Source organism: Rhyacophila brunnea, unplaced genomic scaffold, assembly GCF_057557595.1.
Source record: "Rhyacophila brunnea isolate RB1 unplaced genomic scaffold, BYU_Rbru_1.0 scaffold_1, whole genome shotgun sequence".
NCBI classification, from domain to species: Eukaryota; Metazoa; Arthropoda; class Insecta; order Trichoptera; family Rhyacophilidae; genus Rhyacophila; species Rhyacophila brunnea.
The window spans coordinates 39001452-39027042 of NW_028232751.1; the positions used below are offsets into that span (position 1 = coordinate 39001452).

At 32.2% G+C, this 25591-nt stretch overlaps 1 protein-coding gene across 3 annotated transcripts in view; it reads right to left on the minus strand.

Annotated features, from left to right (window-relative positions):
* LOC147079756 (putative sodium-dependent multivitamin transporter) overlaps positions 1–25591 on the minus strand; it is a 37614-nt gene that overhangs the window by 8484 nt on the left and 3539 nt on the right. Inside the window, exons 2-12 of one of the 3 annotated variants that reach the window (XM_085943991.1) lie at positions 24603–24820; positions 21814–22035; positions 20695–20851; positions 18862–19045; positions 17693–17789; positions 14730–14830; positions 11704–11923; positions 9986–10210; positions 8025–8191; positions 2999–3311; positions 2642–2699 (exon numbers count right to left, since the gene is read on the minus strand). In XM_085943991.1, coding sequence (XP_085800117.1) covers positions 2676–2699; positions 2999–3311; positions 8025–8191; positions 9986–10210; positions 11704–11923; positions 14730–14830; positions 17693–17789; positions 18862–19045; positions 20695–20851; positions 21814–22035; positions 24603–24722 — 1830 coding nt within the window. In that variant the 5' untranslated portion in view covers positions 24723–24820 and the 3' untranslated portion in view covers positions 2642–2675. Of the gene's footprint in view, positions 1–2473; positions 2700–2998; positions 3312–8024; positions 8192–9985; positions 10211–11703; positions 11924–14729; positions 14831–17692; positions 17790–18861; positions 19046–20694; positions 20852–21813; positions 22036–24602; positions 24821–25591 lie in introns of those variants that run through there. The other 2 variants (XM_085943987.1, XM_085943979.1) reach the window with 2 other exon arrangements.

A 25591-nucleotide genomic window follows, 5' to 3' on the forward strand; every position in this document is an offset into this window, starting at 1 on the left:
AAAGGTCACACATAATCAGTATCTTTGGAATTATCTTAGAATGTGTAAATCGTGCCAATTTTCTGAATAAAAAATGTCTAATTTTTTTAATCAAGTGTCAGAGATTGCAAATATAATTTTCTACTGAATATATTTTACTATGTAATGTTAAACAATAGTTTTATGCACGAGTTGGTAAAATAATAAGTCGAAAAAATGAAATCAACACTGCACATGGATGTACTGAAATCAGACATTATCCTAAACTATTAGATCAAGCATTAAAAAATACTATCTTATGTAATAAATATACTTTATGTAGTCACATAAATATAAAGAAATAATAGGGCTTCAAAATTATATAAACAGATTTCTACGAAGTTGAAGGAATGTCCAGGAATATCTGAAAATACCATTAAAATCTCTATTTTGATTAACTTAAATCTTAATGCATAATAAATTGGTACTGTAAATTTGTAATTTGTTTAGACTAAATAATTTTTCATGGATTCATTCAGGGGTGGTTGGTTTGGCAGGACACCGGGAACAAATTTCAAATCGTGATCAATGAATGCATGTATAGATTTCAAATATGATATGACAGAAATTTAAAACTGTTGAGTGAGATCATACGCAATAATTTCTTGCGCACTTTGTCGTACTGTGTTTATCACAATTTTATCGCCTTGCAGTCATTCAATAATCGACAATGGTATGCATTCAGTCTCATGTCTATACTGAAAAAAAAATTTCATATCATTGTTCACATAATATGCACAAAATATTATGTATTATACTTTTTTTTTTACCATGTCCGATCCTAATAAGATCATATGGGCCTCCACAGAGTGGAAGGTTTTGTATTAACAGATTAGTGTTTTTTTTTTTACGAGAAATGGATGTCAGCCACTTGCTCAACATATTAGGTCTATACTCTGACTCCAAACACAAATTGAAAAACAATATGTGTATTTGCCAGACCCAAGATTCGAACCTGGGACCCAAGACGTTATAAGCTGCCGCAAGCCGCTCAGCCATCGTGGGTGTTAGTTAGTTTAATTTGGGGCTGATTAACTAGAAAATTTTCCAGGACTGTCACATGCCACCGATCCAACCCTGAAGTCATTACTGTATCAACATTGTGGAATATTTATTTTATAAGACTATAAGACTCCCATCCCATTACAAACTTTTTGGTTACGTCACTGACAGTCTTTTAACTCTTCAATCTAAAGCTACTAAAGATTATTAAAATATTTCCTTTCATTTAGGGGTATACTTTTAGATAGAATTCATGCGTTGAGAAGTGTTTAGTACATACAACTAAATACATTTCAATATTATTATAGTATTATAGATTAGCCCTTTATATAGGGTTATCCAACTTGTGGTACGAATTCCACAGTCCTGTCAAATATTTTGCGTGAGACACTGGATTTATTGTGTTTAAAAAACAAATTCATGACCGATTTTGGATATCCCTTTATAATATGGAGGGCTTGAGAAAAAATATTGTTAATCAACAAGTACTCAAAATGAAATACAGGCTAAAAATTTTTCAAAAAAATTGGGAATCATACTTTTTTTAACAACAAAATTGGACGAAGTAATTATAGAAACATCATTCCTTTTTTATTGATATCGGATATCAAAAGGAAAATATAATATACATTAAATTTGGTATACAAAATCAGCAGCCAAATCAGAGCTTTTGGCATCTAAAATTATTTACTCCCGAGTCTTTGATATACGTGAAAATAATATATAATAAAAATACAAAAGTTGATCATTACATTAGTTGTAAGTCATTTCATATTATTTATAACAAGTTTCACATATTTTGAGCTCTATGATTTATTTGCCAGAGTTGTGTTACAAGCCTGAAAGAAGTCTTTTATACAAATCGTCATTTAGATCAGGGCTCCAAATGGACCGGAGCGCCATTCCGGTTCATGAAATCCCCAAAATTATCTATGTCTCGTGGAAAAAATAATTTGACCATCTGAGCTAAATAGGCCATATGACAAAAAATCTAACACACTTATTTTTATAAAATATAGAACAAATTAACTGGGTTAATATTTTCGAAAAATTATTGAGCGCTCCAGTTCGTAAAATTTTCCATTTCGAGTGCTGATTTAGATGTAAAATAAGAATAGGTGTTCATGAGCAAAAGCAATTCTATCACAATATAAACGCTATGGAATAAGCCACATCTGTATGATTCAAGTATTTATATTGATAGTTGTTTAAGGTTATGAATCTATCTTTAGAGATATCGATAGATTATTCTGAGGCAGAGTACGTAGTTCAAAATAGCTATTAATAACTCTTTTTAACTAAAATTTTTAGTTGTCATCAAAATTTTTTTACGTATCATAAATAATCAAAGAATCTGCATATTAATTAGATCATCTCTGCTGGGAATAAAAATAGTATTACAATAAACTTTTCATGCAACATGCATTACATATTTTAGGAAATATTAATAAAGGTATATCATGCATTACAGAAATAGTATATAAAGAAATCATAAAAGATATTTTGAATGTAATTATAATAAAATGATAGTCTCATAATGTTGATTGATTATCATTATCATCCATGTGAAGTCAAAGGAAAATTTCCAGTGCAAAATAGTAATTGAAACTGAAGTACTTACATAATTTATTGAAAACCTTGATGAAGACATACCGTCACTTTTGGTAACAATTAGACTTCTATAGAGACAAAAACACATATAAAAACAACTCTCAAAGACAGTATCTATCACCAATATTGTTATAACTACATATTATAACTGAATTAATAATATAATTATTAATATTTCTTAAATGAAAGCGTAAAGATTACTGTGTATATTCAAAATATCTCTCATTAAAATAAAAGTTATTTATATACTTTCCACAACCTTTGACTAAAAGCTAAGAATTTGTGCCAAGTAGTAAGATAGTGACTAAAAAGAACCAAAGAATAATAAAGAGATATAAAACATTCAAACATTCTATTGAGCACTTACTTGTAACTCTAGATCGGATATGTATTTATCATTTCTTTTTGATATCCGAGCTGCCAATAGTGGGGTGAATAAATCTGGACTTGGTGACAAATCACTCAAATTCTTAGCATTTGATTGTTTGCCAACCCTATCGATAATATTCACTTGGTAACTACTAAAGGTGGATAATCTTGCGACTTGCCACCGATTGCCAAACATCAATGGTGATATTTTATATAATACTATTGAAGCCACGTATCCCATAATTGTAGTTATAATAAATCCTAAAACTCCCGACCACATGTAAGAGAGTCTGTATAAATAGAAATATCCACTGAAAAATAAAAGGAAAACAAAATTAATGAATACCTACATTAATATGAGGCTATTAGTTCCAAAGTTAGTAACTTCCATTTTTACTTATTTTGATATTTAACTTCAAGTACTTTTCTATCATATGTATAATCATAATAAGTTAGATAGAATTAAACCGGAGGCTGATTGCAAAATCGTTTACATTCATCAGTCGCCATTCTATATATTTTATAACTGACTTTTTTATAAATTTAAAGTTGAGGACATTTATTTCGCTAGTCACCTTTTCCAATTATTTACTGATATGTTTGTAGAAAGAAAATTTTCAATTTGTAGTCCTAATTGCGCTTGACAGTTTTTTGCGATTATCTAAAATTGGCGGAATATGGAGGTTGTTGACTTTGAAACTTACAGACTCATATTATGTAATATTATAATGTTTAAAATCATTAACTATATTTCGTCAATGAATTATACAAGATTGTTATTGAACATAGACAATTTGGAAAACCTGAGAATCATTATTATTATTCGAAAAAATATTTGAAGTGAGTGAGACTTATTTTACCACGTTTATATTAGCTCATATTCTTGTTTGTCCAGCACACATTTTTTCTTGTGTGTCCAGTCCTGGCAACTAAATTATTAAAATGAAATTTCAGTATTCTATATTTATACAAAATGACATTTCAATAGTCTATATTTATTCAGTATTTCTATCAAGTACAAAAAAATTATTAATACATAGAATTATCAAGTTTATATGATTCAACAGAAAATTTAAAAACGTGGTATATAAAAAGTTCTTTTAATCTTGTAATTATTTCAATTTAATTTGTATAGATATGTTTCAATTTTATTATATATGTTACGCCGAATGTGCGAAATTGACTATTACATGAAATGGGCAAAATTTTGCCTAAATCATGAAAAATGCAAGCCCGTTCGTTACCTTATTCATGAATTAGACAAAATATCTGCCGAGTGCGTGAATTCGACAGTAATTTTTCTGCCTAGTTCATGCATTGGGCAAATTAGATAGTAGCACTACGGTGGTGTTTTTTACAACTAAACCAAATGTGTGAAATGCTCATGGATTTGTCAAAATAGATGGTCACGCTCCGGTGGTGTTTTTTGCAACTAATCAAACTAACCAAATGTGTCAAATGTCATTCATTATATAAAAATATACCAATCAATAACTACAATGACGTTCATATCCATTTACTATTCCCAAAAAAAATCTAGAGTTATAATATGATAACCGAAGAATTTTATTAAAAGGTATTTTTGCGATTTGATTCGTGCTTGGGTATCAGGCAATGGTCGGTTGTTTGTTTGTGATAGTATGATTTGATAGTTTGTTGACAGTTGTTAGCTAACCTCAAAATGGACATTCAGTTGAATTCAGAATTACAAAACCTAACCTAACCTAATAATATTATATTATGTCCAATTATAACTAATAAAACCATCCGTATTACAGCTTAAGAATTCCATACCCTGGCGAATTCACGCACTCGGCAGATAATTTACCTAATTCATGAATAAGGCAACGGGCTTGACTATTACATGAATTAGCCAAAATTTTGCCCATTTCATGTAAGTCAATTTCGCACATTCGGCGTAACATATACAGTGGAACCCAGATTTTACGTGCCCAGAATTCGAATTTTACCGCATTTTGTGTGTATTTTCTGCAGTCCCATTTCATTTTAGTACATTTAACACATTGATCGCCAACTAGTTTTACATAAAATAGTTAAAAAATGATTATTTGTTTTTAAGGTATTATTTGATAGGTTATGAAAGAATATAATGTTTTTTTTTCATTTTGATGATTTTTTTACGTAAATATTGATTTTTATGATGTGCCGGCCACATGTGTCCGTCGCGGCGCCAACAAGTTAATTTATTCTATTGCGCCGTGCCGGCCATTTCGCCGGTCACCTGTCCATATGTGTTGACGAGGGCATGGTGCCATTTCGCGGTGGAATTATATTTAGATTTAGATAGTATAATAAACAGAAAAGGCACAAATACGGAATAAAAGTTTTCAAATTGGGTAGTATAATACCTGGATACACATAAACTGGAAATATACGTATACATACCTTATAATCATTTTTGTTATTCTATTTTTTAATTATTTACATATTTTTTATAACTTACATTTTTAAAATCTATTTAATTTTTATTTTTATATCAATAAAAACACATTTAGAATTTAAAAGGAAAACTTTTTTTTTCATTATGTACATTCTTTACATTAGTGAGCCTATATTTTGTGACTGGGAAGACATATTTTCAGGCCAAGTGGCAGTAATATACAGAAGGGCCATGCCGGTCACCGCGTATCGAAAAATGCACTGCGCGCGTGCCCGCCGGCGCTGTAGAACAACTCTAAGGCAGATCTTCTTTGCCGGTCACCGGTGACCCCCATGGCGATCAACGTGTTAATACCCGATTTTCAAAAATGTAAAATCGAGGTTTTACTGTATGTTCAATAACAAATGCCGGTCTAATGAAGATGCTACGTTCCAACGCATTGAACCTATACTTGAAATGTATCTTGTGCAAAATATTAATACAAACAGTTGTCATGTAAGGATCCGAGACCTGGTGCATGACCAAAACATGGTAAGAGTGTCGAACTCATTTGAGTGGAGCGTGCTGTATGGTATCTTTAGAGCCATCAAAGCCACACAGTTGGCATGGAGACGAAGATACAATTACGAGCCGTATACTTTGAATGGGGGCCCGCACATCATAGTCCAACAAATTAGACCACCATGTACATAGGATAGATGAGTCACGCATGACAAAGCAACTGACATTTGGGAAGCCAAAAGGCAAATGAAGTCCAGGTAGACCCACGATGGCCGCGCGGCTTAAGCGTTGGCCTTTGGCGTTGTGGGTCCCAGGTTTGAATCCTGTGTCTGGCAAGTACACATACTGTTTTTCAATTTGTGTATGACCCAGAGTATGGACCTAATAGGTTGAGCAAGTGGCTGACATCCATTTCTCGTAAAAAACAAAAATTTGTTAATGCAAACCTTCAGTCTGTGGAGGCCCATATGATCCTATTAGGATCGGACATGGTCCAAAAAAAAAACCTTGTAAAAAATGGAGGGATAATGGCGAGTTGGATTTAAAGACCTTGGCGTCCTAATTTGGAAAGCGGTATTAGACAGACCCCTATGGAGGCAGATGCAGGAGGAGGTTAACGGCCCACATGCTCGTCGTAGGTCAAAATTGAGTTTTTATTGTATTTTCAAACCATGTTCCTGGACACTCCTTAAACGTTGTAGATAATCTATTTATATAATTTTGAAGCCTTATTATCCTTTATATTTATATTAAACATTTGATGACTGCATAAAGTATTTTTGTTACATAAAATAGTATTCTTTTAAACCTCTCGCTCTAATGTTTTAGAATATAGTCATATTTCGGTACCGGTAAACCGTAAAAGTGCTGACTGTCTCGCCCATCTCATTTTACAAGAGTAACCGAGACGCGATTTTGTCATTCTATAGTAGTATTTGACAGCTGGTCCTGAAAATTATATATCATTCTACTGCGCAGGTGCAGATTTCGAACAAATTCCAACTGTCGCGTGAAAATTCAGAAGCTTCCAAACTTTTTTGATTCATGCATGCAATCTTGCAACTTGCATGATAATACATACACATGCATTTTCCTGTTATGGCCGCGATAATACGTATTGTCAGCAGTAAATCCATGGATATGTATACGGGGTATTACTGTTGAATGGGGTTCTGTTATCCAGCACTATCTACATTTTCAAATCGTACAACCTGTATCGAATATGGATTAGATAAAAATTCTGTGTATTTATGAATCTCTACTACAAATAAACTTTTTAGCATCAAGGACTAGTTAGATAACATACACCAGAAATGACAGAATTGCAAAAATTTTATTGTAACTGCGAAGCCGTTTGATTTTTCTGTTTCCACAATTCCGGCGAGATGAGACCCTTGATTTTTTGACTTTTAACTATCTGTATTTGGTTTATCATTTCATTTCTTCTGTCTTTTAATGGGTTCAAAATTAAATGTAAATAATTACAAGATAAAAAAACTTTTTATATACAACGTTTTTAAATTTTCTGTTCAATTATTATGCTCAATATGCTCAGACTTGTACTTGATATGAAGTAAATAAAAAACAAACAAACAAACAAATATAGAATACTGAAATGTCATTTTGATTTCCATAGTAACGCATGTATATATTAATAATTTAGTTGCTAGGACCACCCACTTAGCAACCAATAATAGTGGATTGGATTATGGATTTCTTCCGAAATAACTTTTCATAGGAAACAGAATTAACTGAAAATGAATTCAATTTTACTTAAAGATGGCAAAAAGTATTAAAAGAATGCATTGGCTTCGTGTTCTGATATATTCTAAAAGTTTCAAATGTCTAGCCAGTCGGGAAGTTTGTTAAAAATCGATTACAAGATTTGTACCGGATAAACAACCACCGGGCAAATAAGAATACGAGCTAAGAAAAACGTTGTAAAATGAGACAAATCACATAAGCACATACACAATATGCAATTACATAAATTTGATATGTATTCGTGTTAAGCAATGGAAATATTAGATCAAAGCTGAAATTAGTAAAACATTATAATTACAATTCAAAACATGACAGAATGACATGACAAAAAAAAACACAAATAAACTGTACGCCTTACCTGGTATCAATATAATTTGGAACGTAAGTAAATTTGTCATGCGACTCAGTCTGTGTTTCGTTACATCCATATGTATATGTGGGCAAAAGGGGCGGTGGTGGCTTAGGTCCACCAAATCCAATCCATAATGAAAACGCTAGCCCACACATCAATCCAACAATACAACCCTTAACAGAAAAAATACATATTGATCAATAATTGTAAGTATATACACATCCACCAAATGCCACTTATTCGACACTTGCATTCTGATGCTGCTTATTTACAGTAGCGAGTCGTGGCACCTTACAAAGGCTCAGAGCAACAATATAGCAAGATTTGAGAGCAGATATTTGCAGTGGATTACTGGGTGTGCGGTGGTAAAACTTTAGAAGTAACAAGGAGATAAGAGAAAGGAGCATGCAGCCTTTTATCACATTGAGAGTGAAGAAGCGATTTTGGACCTAGCTTGACCACATGCTAAGGATGCCTCAAGAGAATTTCAACCTGACCTGCCTGTTCTTCGTCGTGTAAGGTCGCTAAATACCATCCATAGTGTATACGGTGGAGCTATGGAATACTGGTATGACCTGGGAAGATGTAAGAAGACTGACAAGCAAGACTACGACAGTAGACATAGATGCTGCTGGATCAATAAAATATTTCAGTTCTGCAGAAGTACGTCGCAACGACGCAACACTCAGGACTGAGAGAAATGTAATCAACTTGGAGGGGCCTTCATCTAGCAGTGGGTAGATCCATATCGATGATTTTTATCTATGGAATGGATGTTATGAAGTTTTTTTTATTATTTAATAGCTGATTTAAGACATTGAAATAATGTAACAAAGGACATCCTACGACGAGCTAACTAAACAGATTTTTTATGTAAATTAGTTATTACTTATTAACCGATTAATATTATTCTTTTTAGTCTTTGTCATTACCTCATGACTGAGGATCGTGACCCAGATGATTTGGCTTCAATGGATTGGCCCCATTCTTCTTGGCATTTGATGAGTCACATAAGGCCTGTGGCTACTGAAAGACTTGTGGTACACACAAATTTGGAGCATCCAAAGCGGCATGTCTGAAAGACAAGACAGCATGGGCGACACAAACAGATACCAACTATCCGAATAATTATGACTGTTAAGCCACGCGCAATCCTTAACCACTTGTGGATGCAACAGCTTGCAATAACTCATGAAATTGTCATGATGAATTGAAGTGAATTTACAAGTAGTCGGCGGGGTAAATGTGAAAGTCAGTGGTATCTGCTAGATTTTGTTTACCCCGGCCCCTCCACCGAGTTAAAAATCAACAGTAAATTATGGATATTTTTTTTGGAAATGGACCCCACCCCAAATCATTTTGTTAACTTAATGTAAGTACCATATCCACCAGTATATGCAGTATATTTAGCTACCTCATGAAAGCATATAATTTGGTTCTATTTATTGTGTCATATGCAGCCTTAAAATCTATGAATAGATGATGAGTTGGTATACTAAAATCTACAACTCGCGAATGGAGAACTACAAGGTTCTAAGTCTTAGTTTTTGGCAAAACAAAGATGACAATAAGGCAACTTAGAATACTACTTCATTGTTGGGTTTGTTTTGTCAAGGAACACCTAGAAACTTGTAGTATTAGGCTCACTACCTAGTACTATGAAATTTGGTTTGTTGATCTTTTCTTGGGGACTAATTATATCATAATTATTTAACCCTTTGACAAAATTATATATTTAATATATTATGCCGTGTCCACACTGGCAACAAGTTGCTGGCAACATCATTAAATTTTACGATAATTATCGTAAAATCTAACGAGGTTGCCAGCAACTTGTTGCCAGTGTGGACCCGGCATTATAATCATGGCTTAAATTCATAATACAGATTTTAAATAAAAATGCTACCAATCGTTGCAACTTTATCTAGCGGGCAGATATGATGAAAAAACAATGAAGAACTACTCACCTTTTCATTGGACCTGACGGTAAACATTCCCAGAGTAAAAATACCTAATAGAGGTCCGCCAACCACACCAAAGATAGTGAGAGCTGCTTGCAAAACTCCTCCAAGGAACTGTGCAATGAATGCAATTGCGAGACATGCCAGTCCGTACAGGCACGCCATTATTTTGGTGTGGACAGTCATTCTTGAATCCGGCAGAGGTTTTTTTTTTATTTTAGAATATAGCGGCTGTCAAAGGAAAGAAATTCAAAAGAAATTTAGTCTTTTCGGTGAATATTTGTAAATCAGAAATACTTCAAAAATACAACATTTATGAATGAAGAAACTTGTTGTAACTGGACGCACATATTGAGGGCTCTACAATAACCTGTGCTGTAGTGGGGCAGACCACATGAGGTCGGTGCTTCATGACATTTTTTGAGATAAAGTGTGACCGTAAATATTTTTATACAATTTACTTAAAATATTAAATGTACAGAATTATGAATTCAATGAACTCAAAATATGTTTTTCTTGCAAAACTTATTCATTTTAATTTTGGAAAATATCTATAACTTACACATTTACACATACAGAAACACTATACACAGCAGGTAGGGATTCCAATCCCGGGATCCCGAGCTATTTTCGATACCTATGAATCCCGGGATTGATAAACATAATCCCGGGATTTCGGGATTGATTTTTTTATCAATTTTTATGGAAAATAAAATAAAAGCGAAAATAAAACAGAAAAAATACTTTTAATAAAAAATAACTACATTAGAAATAAACTGAGTTTGAATGAAGTTTGATTTATACCCATGTGTAGACTGCCGATTCATTTTATTTTTTCACAAGAATTATTAAAAATGAGAAAGATTGGAAAAAAACAATGCTTCGCACTTTTAACAAAGTAATTCTACCATGATATCATACGTTTTACGGCAGTTTCATATTTGGCTGACTAATTAGATTTATGATGCGGAAAGGCCATAAGTACGCCATGATTATTTGCTTTACTATTTTAAATCTCGCTAATCCATTCACTATGTCTTTACTATCAGAAACAGCAATCTCATATTAAATTCACATTATTATTTATATTACAATATTATTTACTCCATTAAACTTGTATATTTCCAAGATTGAACGTATACAATAGTATAAATTATACTAGATTTATTTTTTACCGATTTTATCAATGTTATTTGTAAATATAAAAATTTTATATTAACAATGGAAAAAAATGCCAATCCCGGGACCAGTCCCGGGATTGTCAAATTGTAATCTCGAAATCCCGGGATCAGAATTTTGGCTCGGGATTGGATTCCCTAACAGCAGGTAATGTAAAATTTCCATGGAAACAATTTCACTAGTGAATTGAGTCGCCTAGAGTCATAACTCACCTTTTGCAATTTTGTAATTTTTTAGTTAAATATACCAAGTGATCAAAGTTTAACATTAATTGATAATCATTTTTCTTGTGTCGATTTATTGATTTACGACGATGAATTCTATGTATTTGACATGATAAATATTACTACATGTCATTTAATTACCGAAATATTATTATTTTTGTCAGATAGTCATTGTTTAGCTCCACATGAAGATATTAGATTATTTCAAACCTATAATATAAATTAAAAAATATGCCAGGTTTGATCGATTCTTGCACGAAACTACTCAGGTGGAAACACCTGAGTGTGTTAGTTTGACAAGGAAGATTGAATGAAACAAACCTTGACATAGTCCTGGAGAGTAACTGCTGCTAGACTATTACATGCTGCGGATACTGTCGACAATGAAGCACTAAATATTCCAGCAATAAATAAACCCGCCAGGCCAGGAGTTCCACCCATGGCATCCACAACATAAAATGGCATCAGTTGGTCATTAGATGTAATCTTTCCAGTTTTTAACGGATCGCAACTGTGGTATCTTGAAAATATAGCTAGTCCACTAAAAAAGAGCAAAAAAACAACATGTATTGTTTTATATTCAAAGGATTGGGACAGGACGGTGGTGATGTAAAATTTAGTTATGTCACAGAAGCAATGGCAAAATATCCGCTTCTAATGTCAACTTTCGTATATTTTGAGATTTGTTTCGACTTTGACGCACAGATAGTGACACTCGAAGAGGATTGTCATTATGGTCCACATCAGATCTGGTATAAGAGTGTTGCTATTGCACATGATTAATTTAAAAAACACGCATAATTTTTAAAATCTCAAAAATGTTTTGTAAAAAAGGGTTTCATGATTTTTTTCGTCACACCAGTAGTGATGCGGCCCGCGTTACTTTACAAATATATGTATTTGGCCCGAAGAAAAAAAAGGTTGAGTATCATTGGTTTAAGCAATGGTGTTGTGTAAAATTAAAAGAATGTCATGACATGAAGTGATGTCAAAATATATTTTGCAATTTTGTCAAAATATTGAAATTAAAGCAATATTTAAAAATAATGATTAATAAATACCTACATAAACAAAACAATTTGGCTGTCCCAAAATATAATCGCTGTAGAAGTTACATTTTTAAATATAGTGTAGGCATAAATATTGTTTGAATTGAAATTTGAATTTTTATTTTCCAATTTAAAAAATATATAAATTTGCCTACATTCAGCTAAACTTATTTTTCCAGTTGTCAGCATAAATCAATATACCGGAAATATCACATATTATCGTCGTTCATTTTTTACAAACACGTACCCATCTCAATTTTTGTCAGTTTTGAGTTGTTTGATGCATTGAATTCAGAATTTGAATATGCACATATTCCACAACATGTATCTTAAAACATACTTTATAGCATAATACGAGGGTGGGTCAATAATTCCTTAGAAAAAAGCATTAAAACAGTTTTTATTTTTGTATTTTTTTTTTATTTCTCAACATAATCTCCTTGGAGCTCAATACATTTGGTTAGACGTTTCTCAATTTTTTTTAAACCGTCAGAAAAATAAGTTTTCGGAAGGTCCTCAAAATAAGCATTTGTCCGATCGATGACTTCTTCATTTGAAAAAAAACCTTGTCCACTTAGCCATTTTTTTAAGTTTGGGAAAAGGAAAAAGTCACTGGGGGCTAAATCTGGCGAATACGGTGGGTGGTCGACCAATTCGAACTTCAATTCTTCAATTTTAGCCATTGATCGTAAACATGTGTGAACACGGGCATTGTTCTGATGAAAGAAGATTTTTTTCCTGTTTAAATGAGGCCATTTTTCTTCAATTTCGTTTTTTAGCTGGTCCAATAAAGATGCATAATAATCCCCTGTTATTGTTTTTCCTTTTTCCAAATAGTCAACGAAAATAATTTCACGTGCATCCCAAAATACAGTAGCCATAACCTTACCAGCTGATTTTACGGTTTTCGCCTTCTTTGGACATGGTTTGTCTTTGCAATCCACTGCTTTGACTGTTCTTTCGTCTCGGGAGTATAGTGGTGTATCCATGTTTCATCTACAGTCACAAAGCGACGAAAAAATTCATCCGGATTGCGTTGCATGAGCGACAACAGGGCTTTAGAGGCCACCACCCTATTGCGTTTATTGTCGACTGTGAGCAAACGCGGCACCCATCTTGCAGAAATATTTTTCATGCCCAATTTGTCATGTAAAATAGAAATGACGCTACCTTTTGAGATCCCTGTAACCTCAATTATCTCACTCAACTTTAATCTTCGGTCACTTAACACCATATCGTGGATTTTATTGATCATATCTGGTGTAGTCACCTCTACAGGACGTCCTGAGCGTGGTTCATCCTTTGTTGATGTACGACCACGTTTAAATTCATTTAACCAGTTATAAATAGTTGCAAGTGAAGGAGCAGATATGCCGTGAACTAAATCCAACTCATTTTTTATTTCCTTTGCTGTTAACCCTTTTATATTAAAATGTTTAATAACAGCTCTAAACTCAATTTTCTCCATTTTCCATTTTTCCATTTTCCACAAGCAAATTTTTTTTTTAAATGTACGAAAAACACACAACAACCCGACCAATCTGATTGAAACTTCGCAGCATACTGAATCGGTAGTGCCGCTGCATGAAAACAAACCGCTTACAGTACTAGTCGCGCCACTTGTCGGCTTTTCTAAGGACTTATTGACCCACCCTCGTAGATTTAAGCAATGACAAAAAACTCATATCACAATAAAAGACGTTTAAAAATATTATAAACTCGTATCTTGAGTTACGTGTTTGTAAGTATACCTACAGAATACTGAACTCCGACAGATGATTATACTGAAGCACTTTCTCGTAAGTCAAGATACGTGTTTACTGCAGTAATATTGTGGAATGACTCACAGTAAACTTGCAACGCATTCTCGTATCTCCGACAATATGACTGATCCGGTCGAAAGTATAGTGCGATAGATTGAAGAAACATAACATTTTTTTCATGAAAATATGTGTAATTATTCTAAATGGATATTTCATAGAAGAAAATTTATATCTGAATCAAAAACTGAGAGAATAAAGTTGTTATTTCACCTGAAAAGTTGTGTTTTTTGAGATACGTGTTTGTAGAAAATTAACAATGATATGTATCATATTCAAATTATGCAAATGCATAACAAAGCTTTTTTGTCTCTACTGATCATTTTCATAAATGGTTCATTTGTAGTAGGTACTGCACTTGCATCTACAATATAATATGTAGGGTATTTTAAATTTCTTAATAAGGCAAATGCTGAATAACAATTTGGAAATTGATATAACTCAATATAAAAATAACGATAATAAGATTGATACTAACCTAAATGAAGTACTAAAACTTAAAAGTGATAAAATCGGCCAGTTCCACCAAAGGCATTTCTGAGATGTTTTTAAATCTTTCACTGTAAGTAATCTCTGCACCTAAATTTAAAAAAATTAACAAGAGCATATTGAAACCATATAAATAATAATAATAATAATAAATTTATTAACAGACCCTATGCAAACTGAATAAAAAATATTACATATATTATAAGAACAAACATTAATATATTATTATTACCTATTCAAAAGTTTTATCTTTGAAATCATAATATTTTTAAGTAGCTGCAATGTCTAATAAATACTATATCAATTATTGTAGTTAAAAATCTGAATCCAATATCTTAATATAATAAAAATCAAATCATTTTTATCTTTCTATTTATTAGATGTCAAAGATTATTATTTATCTTTCATCGCTCTTAGACAAAAGATTTTAGTTTGAAAATTATCATCTCAATGACGTCTTAAATGTACTTGATTACAGACTAGCAATTTATTATTATGCATACTTTGTATCATCAGTAAACATATTTGTTTAGATTACGTATTCATAATCTGACGACTTCTAAGAACAATAAAAAATATATAGTATTGCGACAGATAACACTTATCTTACACAGAATACATCCACTTATATAATAACCATGTTATGATTGTTTATGGGAATATTCACACAGTGAATATGATAAGACAGAAATGAAGAAGTTAAAATTAAGTAGATCACAGGAGAGTTTTATGAATATTAAATCAATTTGAATATGGTTAAAAAAGTGGTAAAACACCATCCCACGCCAAGACTAGCACAAGCATATTGACCTCAGTGTAAAGATATCTTAAATATTTGTTGATAATCATTTACCCTACTCATCAGATTAATATACTCGTACTGGATCCAAATATATATACATATTGATTCAAAATATGTATATTCATAGATGCTGTGGGATTCAATTCTGCGACCCATGGAATAAAAAAATTAGGATTCTAGCCCATGCTCCACATTGGCTACATGTTATTGTAAAACCACAATTTTGTTTTTGGCATTCAGACATTAAAATTAGTATGTTTAGTATGCACGTTTGCATGGTTGAATATTCCTCAAAAATATGTATAGGAATAGTAGGCAAGACGATTCATTGTTTTTTTAATTTAAAAAAATCGCTAAGTACCTTGTATTCGGAGCAACAAAGCAATATAATATTGTTATCAGATATAATTGAATGTGCTATATTATACAATTATAGATTACTATAAACACACAATAGTAATAAAATATTAATAGAAAATAGAAACAAATCTAGAAAAAAATCTCATATAAAATATAATTTCTGTACCCATAAGCCAGACTACCTTATGTCCAAAAATAATACTTACGGGAAAATGCAATGTTAATGTATTTACAGCTGTATTATTTTAGGAATCTTGGGTTTATATTATGAATAGAATCAAATTGTGAATCAAAGATGACAGATATGATAATTTTTGTAAAAAATAGGTACTTATTGTACGACAACATCTTTTTGGCTACGTGTGAAAACTGTGAACTAACATGCTCCGCCCATTTTTACCCGGAATTCCATTATAAACTAACAAGCTCCTCCCATTTAGTAGACAGCAGTGCCTAGAAGCGTAGCCAAGAAGATGTTGTCGTACAATAGCTGCGAAATTTTACTTTCCCTGGTTATGAACTACAGATATAATATAATATAAAATAGTACCTACTAGCAAGGCCCCCACAAGGGGGGGACTGACAGGGCTATAGCCTGGAGCCCAGCGTGACGGGTCAATCAGATAAGTGAGATAACACACATCACAAATTTTCTATAATAGTAAAAAAAAAAATCGCCTAGCGCTATTTTACTTCAAGACTGTTAACATTTTAAAATTTGTAGTTGTGCAATGCAATTTTTGATAATTGTATGTAGATACTCCATAATTTAAGTCATGCCTACTATATTTTTAATACAATGTTAATAATTAAATAAAAAGCTTGTCTTAGAAAACAGATATAAATTAATATAAAAGTGAAGATTTTTATTTAAAAAATTCATTCTTTTAATTATGTTATTGTTTTTAAGTGCAAGTGATCTAATTAATTAGTTTATATTTATTGTCATTCGAATCCCATACAAAAATTTGATTCATATAAGACGTATATTATACATGAAGAGATTTACTCAAGTAGTAAATAGAAATAGGTTACAGCAGCCAAGTTAGTAGAGCATCTGCTTCTGAAGCCAAGGGTTCGATCTCATGGCTCCCAAATATATTATGTTGACTTTTCAATGTGTGCTTGATCAAAATAGAAAACAACTATTCCCCATGAAAAAATGGAGGCCCATATGCTCCATTTATGAAGCAAAAATGGGAATAGATTTACTTTGAAATGGACGTGGGTGACATTATTTTTATTATAATTTTGTGCAGTGCCAGAAAAGGTTCTTTAGTACCTACTAGTAAGTAAATCATTATGTAAATAAAAGTTCAATTATTTTAATGGATCAGAAAACAATCAAAAGTCTTGAAGTATTGATATGACGATTTTATATCCCTTTCTACATTTACATTATCAAGATCATAAATTAAAATCTGATACAAGAAAATTGAGAAAGAGATAATAATTCTATTATTTCAGATTACACTATTATCTGGTGTTGATTAAATTAGTAAGAATTTTTTATTATTCTTTTTCAAGATTAAAGATTTTAAAATGCAAACCGTTTTTATTTACATGAATCAGAAATATACTTACTAGAAAAAAACCTTCCTTGAACAGAGTGGGATTCGAACACAACGACAAGTGTGAAAGTTTCAACAGCATTAGATTTTGAATAATTGTTCTACAAGCTATAGAATTCTTACGATAAACTGACATATTATAAGGTTTTATTAGGCTCTAACCATCAATGTACCAACACCGGTAAAATTATGAGACACCTATAAATTTATATGGCTTACCTGTGTTTGGTTAACAGCGTATAATGATAAATATGTAACCATTCCACCAATGGTAAGCGACCACCATGTATGTCTAACAGTTGGGTCAGGGCTGAAACTAGAGTTAATTTTACTAAGCTTTGTTCACCAACAGCTTGCAATTGTTTTAACTAATCAGTTATCAACTAAATCAGTAGTTTTGTAAAATTCAAGATGATTTATGATTTATATTTTTTAATTGGGTCTACAATCCTATGCGGATCTGGGCCGCCTCACAAAAAGGTTTCTTAACAGATTTTTTGTTTAACCTATTAAGTCGAAACACTAGGTCTAAAAACATTAAAAAACAATATGTGAATTTTTTCCAGACCCAGGATTCGAACCCGAGACCCATGACACCATAAGCCTGGCGCGTAGCCGCTTGGCCATCGTGGGCATAATTTATATATATACGTTATTTCAGAAATAAAAGTTCTGGTAAGCAATCATAATATTATTAAAGCATTCATTTTGGCAAATATTATTCTAAAATGCATCTAATTTCGTGTCCAGAAACTTGTCCGTATGAAGTTCGCCGTATCACACTTCACCATGAAATGGTGTATCGGAAATATATGGCCGTATATTAAAGACCATCCAACCTCTTTGGCTCGTATTGTACTGACATAAAATTCAGGTCTAAATAAAACACGGTTCTTGTCGGTTTACAAATTAAACAAATTTTGAAAATAGCCGATATACTGAATTATTTGTTAGGTTAGGTTTTCATTCTTGCCAAAATCAGCTATGAAAATTGAATTAATTTTCAAATTGAATCTAATAAAATTGGACACTGTATAGTATTATGGTCATCTCTTTCCGATAGAAAACTCAAAGCGAACTGTGCCACGGTGAAATGTTTTACGTACAATTTACATGTAACCATCTAATTTAACTTTTGTAATAAATTTTTCGAGAGGACAAAGAGTCCAAATATAAATTAGTGACCACTTAGGAGGGGGGGTTAAATACTGTTAATAAATAAATGAATGGTTAATAAACTGACTAAAAATACATTTCAAAGAATTATGAGTAGTTTAAAGATTGAATTTAAGGCATTCTGTTTATAGCTATGTAATTAAACCAATCTAGATCAATGAGTCTGATTGAAACATCCTTGAACGATATTTAAATTCAACTCACATACTTACTTCCAAAACTCAATGCGACCCTTTCCATCGGCTATTCGCCATATGACATCTAACCCGCCTGCAGCTACTGCCGCATAAATTATAATGCTGTATACAGCGGCAAACATAAGTATTGATTGAAATACATCGGTCATAAGAACAGCTTTCATGCCTCCAATTGTAGAATAAAATGTACAGACAAGACCTGTAAAATAAAATTTTAAAACAATAAATGAAACAGTAAATTTTATAACCGTTTAATTCATAAAACAAGCTTTCTTTCTATCATATTTATTTGCTCTATTATTAAAGTGAACTATGAAACAATAAAGAAAAAATATTTTTTTCTTTAAAACATTTGCAATGTTTACAACAGTGCTCCGCAACTGGTGTGCCGCGGGATGATGCTAGGTGTGCTGCAGTGCATTGCTTCCAAAAAAAAAAATCACAAGTAAATTTGTATATTATACAATACATACTTACTTAATAGCCAAATTTGCGTACATGGCTGGTAATATATTTGAGCATTAGAATGAACTTAATAAAAGGTCAGAATGGAAATATATTGACATGCTCTGATAAATTAGAAGGACTCAAAAATAAACACGAACTTTGGCAGAAGGAGTTAAGACAAGGAGACCTACCAGACCACCATTGAAAACAAGCAATTAATTTTGGATTTGGCTCAAAAATATTTAACTTCGCTGCAAAAGAAATTTCATCATTTCTTTCATACAATCAATACGACTGGAGTCGAAACCCTTTTGCCACCAATGCCGAAAATTCTATAGAAGCGCTTTCCCTATAAATCCGAGAGGAATTTGTTGAATTGAGGAACGATGGGACGCAAAAACTTAGGCCCAGGCTTATTGGAGGGCCGGCGATCCAGGTCAACCAGATAAGTGAGATAAACACAAATTACAAATCTGCTCAATATTTTTAAAAAAAGTTGCCTTATCATACCGGTAGTAATATTTTTAAATATGCGATTATGGGATGCAATTTTTTATTATTGTGTCAATACCGAAAACAAACTATATCAAGTGTATGTATTAATAAATACAAAAAATCACTGAACATACATTTAATTTCACCTCGAACACCATTTGGAAAACGCTACTTTAGAGGATTACAGTGTCTTTTACCTTAGCGATAGGTAGGGGAGCATGCCAACGATCCTGGCCCGGGGGCCCGCTTCAGGACGTGGGGTCCATGTTTTGGTGTATAAATTGTTTTACGTGTGGTGTGCCGCAGAATTCTGGGAAGACCTTTAGTGTCCCGTGGTTGAAAAAAGGTTGCGGAGCACTGGTCTATAACACTGTCTTTTGCTCTATGAATTGCGGTTTGAAATCCCTAAGCCAGGTAAAAGTTTCATGTTATATTTTCAATTAATATATTTTGTTTGAAAACAGTGCATGAACTCAATGTCTCGAGTAAAAGGATTACAACCAATTCTACCAAAATGTCTGTCGAGATACCTCCACACGGTAGAGGTTTGTACGATTTGACTTGGAAGCGTAAATGTTAATTTAACTTTTACAAATTTTCAGTAAGTCCCAGTAGACAAACGAGTCCTGGAAGTAAAATTGTTTGCTAGAAATTGTGAATGAGATTGTACACAATAATTCTGGTGCCTTATCATTATTACTGTGTTTATTACAATTGTATTGCCATCGGAGTCATTCAATATTCGACGATAGAATTTATTCTCCTTTCTATTTGTATTGAAAAAATTATTTTCATGTATGTTATAAACAAGTATATTTAAATTTTAGGCCAATTGACAAGTAAATATCCCGGATTAGTTACAGGCCACTAATCCACCACTGGTGTACGTAAAATACAGATACTTACCAATCACGAGAATTGAAATAGTTTTTGATAAGCCAGTGACTGCTTCAAGAGTGATAGCTGGTGCATAAAGGACTATACCCATGTACAATACCATTTGTAAAGTATATGCCAGTGATGCTATAAGTCGGATGATGGGACCAAATCGAAGGCCAAGATACTAAAAAAGTAATAAACATTCAAATTGTTTGATTATAAATATGTAGACATAAAAAAATATATTTTATTAAAATTACTCTAAATGAATAGAGTAGGTGTGAAAATAATAAAATAATGGAAATCAAATAATATATCATTATTTTATATATTTTCAAAGGTCATTTTCAAAGGTCATTTTCACATTAAATAAAGGTTTAATCGAACTATATACACAATTATTTTTGTTTACTATTAATACTTGGTGAAAAGCATATTGATTAAATAATCTAATTCTCTACAAGTTTTAGCTTTAATAAAACCATGAGGAAATTCACCAGCTACATCAAGACCATAGAGTTTGGCTATAGCTACTAAAAAATCTTATAAAGTTTTTTACTTGATGTTGATTTTTAACATTTTTATTGTGGTTAAATTGGTAGCTATAGAAATATTAATATTCTGTACCTACATTGACAACTTAAAATATGGCAGCTATAAGCTTTTGTTTATAGACTTTTCAGAATTATGTACATAGTATTATGAATATGCTTTTACGTGATTGTTCATCTAAATATAAAGTTGAGTGTATCTGGCTGCCCATCTATCTATACACAATACATAATTCATGCGATCTGTCCATTCACAGGCAGTTACAGCTACATTTATATTATAAAGTGAATGCTTTGATTTCAGTACAAGTTTCATGTTCAAAATAGTTAACATATGAAGTACCTACATAATAAAACAATACCATCCATTCATAATAAATTCATCATTCACAGTTAATTGTTGCAATATCTGCACATCTTATAATGTATGGAATTATTGACCGATTGATATAGAAATATAGAAAAGAGTTCTTCAACGACTTTGAATTAGGTTGTACAAATTTTTCATCTATACTATGTTGTTTGCATCATTAAAATAAAGTAGTAAATTCAAAGAGCTACAAAGTAATAAAAATATGACTGCCTTAATACATACCTCATATGCGCTAACTCTTTGTAGTTTAAAGAAGACAGGCAAATAGAGATATGCTGCAATTGGCGTAGCAATGCCATATGAAAGATTGATAGCTACGAATTGTGTTCCGTAAGTGTAATTCTCAGTGGAGACTCCCAATAGGGTGATTGCCGACATAAATGATGCCATCAATGAAAAACTTACAGGCAGAAATGACATATTTTTGTCTGCCATCAAATACTCCTAAAGAAAAAAAAAATATTGTTTCATTATAATAATACAAATGCATATTATATTAATGGCTGCGGAAATTTCTGAAGGTTACATTGAATGTAAATAATAAATAAATAGGTTTATTATTTATAAAATAGTTTTATGTTAATTATTGTATCTCAATGATAATAAATGTCACAAAGTTTCTATCCAAAATTATTTTTAAATTTAATTATCCTGATTGGTTTTTCCATAGACACATAAATAAAGATAAACGAGTTGTATACCTCACAGGATGGTAAATACAAATAAGTCCGTCAGCTGAATGCAGAACTGTTCTAACTCACATTTGAAATATTTTATAGAAGTGTTCTTTGGAACATCCCATTTAAGTTATTTGATATTTATATAAATAGCCACATTTATACATCATTATTTTCATAAATAGTCCTACTAAAATATGATGTACACATTTATCTATAGTCGTCATTATCATCAGCCTGAATCGATCCACTGCTGGATGAAGACCTCTCCAAGCCGATTCCACTTCTCTCGGTCCTGTGCGTTGGATTGCCACGTACTTCCACAGAACTTAATCGTTTAATCGATCCAGCGGCCTCTAGGCCAACTTTGCGGACGATTTGTACCTCTCGGGTACCACTGGATGACTAGATTTGTCCAACGATTGCCCCTTCTTCAAGCTTCTTTGATTTATCCATAGAAATAATAAATAATTGAAGTAGGTCATTTCAAAGAATTCCATTATAAAATTTTTCAAATGTGAGTTTTATATTCATATTTCAAAATTTCATGTTTACACCAATCCCAGTATCAGGATCAAGAATTTTATTCGGAAAATTCAAGAATTGAATCCTGTCTGGGATTGTGATCCTCAATTTATACCGGAGAAGGATACAAGATTATGCCATAATATAAAGTTTTAAAATAAATCCCATAATACGAGGGTGGGTCAATAATTCCTTAGAAAAAAGCATTAAAACAGTTTTTATTTTTGTATTTTTTTTTTATTTCTCAACATAATCTCCTTGGAGCTCAATACACTTGGTTAGACGTTTCTCAATTTTTTTTAAACCGTCAGAAAAATAAGTTTTCGGAAGGTCCTCAAAATAAGCATCTGTCCGATCGATGACTTCTTCATTTGAAAAAAAACGTTGTCCACTTAGCCATTTTTTTAAGTTTGGGAAAAGAAAAAATCACTGGGGGCTAAATCTGGCGAATACGGTGGGTGGTCGACCAATTCGAACTTCAATTCTTCAATTTTAGCCATTGATCGTAAACATGTGTGAACAAGGGCATTGTCCTGATGAAAGAGAATTTTTTTCCTGTTTAAATGAGGCCGTTTTTCGTCAATTTTGTTTTTTAGCTGGTCCAATAAAGATGCATAATAATCCCCTGTTATTGTTTTTCCTTTTTCCAAATAGTCAACGAAAATAATTCCACGTGCATCCCAAAATACAGTAGCCTTAACCTTACCAGCTGATTTTACGGTTTTCGCCTTCTTTGGACATGGTTCGCCTTTCGCAATCCACTGCTTTGACTGTTCTTTCGTCTCGGGAGTATAGTGGTGTATCCATGTTTCATCTACAGTCACAAAGCGACGAAAAAATTCATCCGGATTGCGTTGCATGAGCGACAACAGGGCTTTAGAGGCCACCACCCTATTGCGTTTATTGTCGACTGTGAGCAAACGCGGCACCCATCTTGCAGAAATATTTTTCATGCCCAATTTGTCATGTAAAATAGAAATGACGCTACCTTTTGAGATCCCTGTAACCTCAATTATCTCACTCAACTTTAATCTTCGGTCACTTAACACCATATCGTGGATTTTATTGATCATTTCTGGTGTAGTCACCTCTACAGGACGTCCTGAGCGTGGTTCATCCTTTGTTGATGTACGACCACGTTTAAATTCATTTAACCAGTTATAAATAGTTGCAAGTGAAGGAGCAGATATGCCGTGAACTAAATCCAACTCATTTTTTATTTCCTTTGCTGTTAACCCTTTTATATTAAAATGTTTAATAACAGCTCTAAACTCAATTTTCTCCATTTTTGTAAACAAGCAAATTTTTTTTTTAAATGTACGAAAATAAAAAACAACAACCCGACCAATCTGATTGAAACTTCACAGCATACTGAATCGGTAGTGCCGCTGCATGAAAACAAACCGCTTACAGTACTAGTCGCGCCACCTGTCGGCTTTTCTAAGGACTTATTGACCCACCCTCGTATCAAATTGAGTCAATTTTTGAATAATTTAATTGGATTTCCTTAACAAGATAAGAATAGATTCTTCTGGCATATCTTTACAATATGAGATTAATGCAATCTGTTATATTTGTAAGCCTACTTCACAATGTTTATCACTTAATCTTAAATTACAATTGAATCCTTACAAATGTAATATGTCATCATAAAACTTCACTGTTAATTAAACCGTGTTAAGCATGAACAGTCAATTGACATAATATAATAATAAAAACAACAGTTATGAATTCAATCTGCATGTAAGATTTAATTTTACAATAAGGTGACAATGTCTCGTTTAGTATAATAAAAATATATCAAGTCACCTGTGTAGTTTGCTGTTTACCACCAGTAAAGCGATAGTAGATTCCGATTGACACAGATATTATTATCATTAAAACCATGATAACATAGTCCCATACATCAAAATTTAAATTGACAGCCATTGTTTAAGTGGAATGTATAAAACCCAAAATATGACGTGATGTTGATGGTTTAACTACTTGTCAATACCATTAGATCGGAGGAGTGTATGTTTTGAAATCTAAAAATAAAAATATAATTTTTCATATTATGAGTAAGTCAATCGATAATTATTACTGATTATTACACGAGTATTAACAAAACCTTGAATCGGCGATATTCATATAATAAAATAAATGTTATTACATTTATGACAACTTCATGTAGGTATCCACTCAATTGACTAGACTCAACTAATTTGTTATTGTGATCAACTTTTTACATAAAAAATTAGTCGCAAGCCACCTACCTACGAAATTTTGCGAAATTTGCAAAAAATACTTTATTCAACGATACATTATAAAAACATACACATACATTTGGAAAAGATAACATATGTTAATAAAAAATTACTAATATATAACCAAAAGTTTATTCTAGTTGATTTTAAGTTTTGTACTATTTCGTTTTTTGTGACACGGGTTTCGCCTTTTGGCATCTTCAGTCATTGTATGCATGTACATATTTTCGTAGACTCAGAAGCATTTAAGAAGAAGGACAATGGTGACTGTATTGTCATTTTATGAGTATTGCGGCCATTTTAGTTATCCAAAGTGATTGCCTTCCTTCTTAAACATTTTGAAGTCTAGTAATAATATGTACTTATAAAATTACTTAAATATATAAGGTGGGTAGCTATATAATATACTTAACCTTTTCTATGCCTCACGATATTACTATGGCAGTATCTGACAGGCTGCAGATTTTTAACGACATACGTTGAATGTAGAGCGAATCTCTTACTAAAATCACAATACCAATAATTTGCAGCTTAGTATTTCATTATTATTCA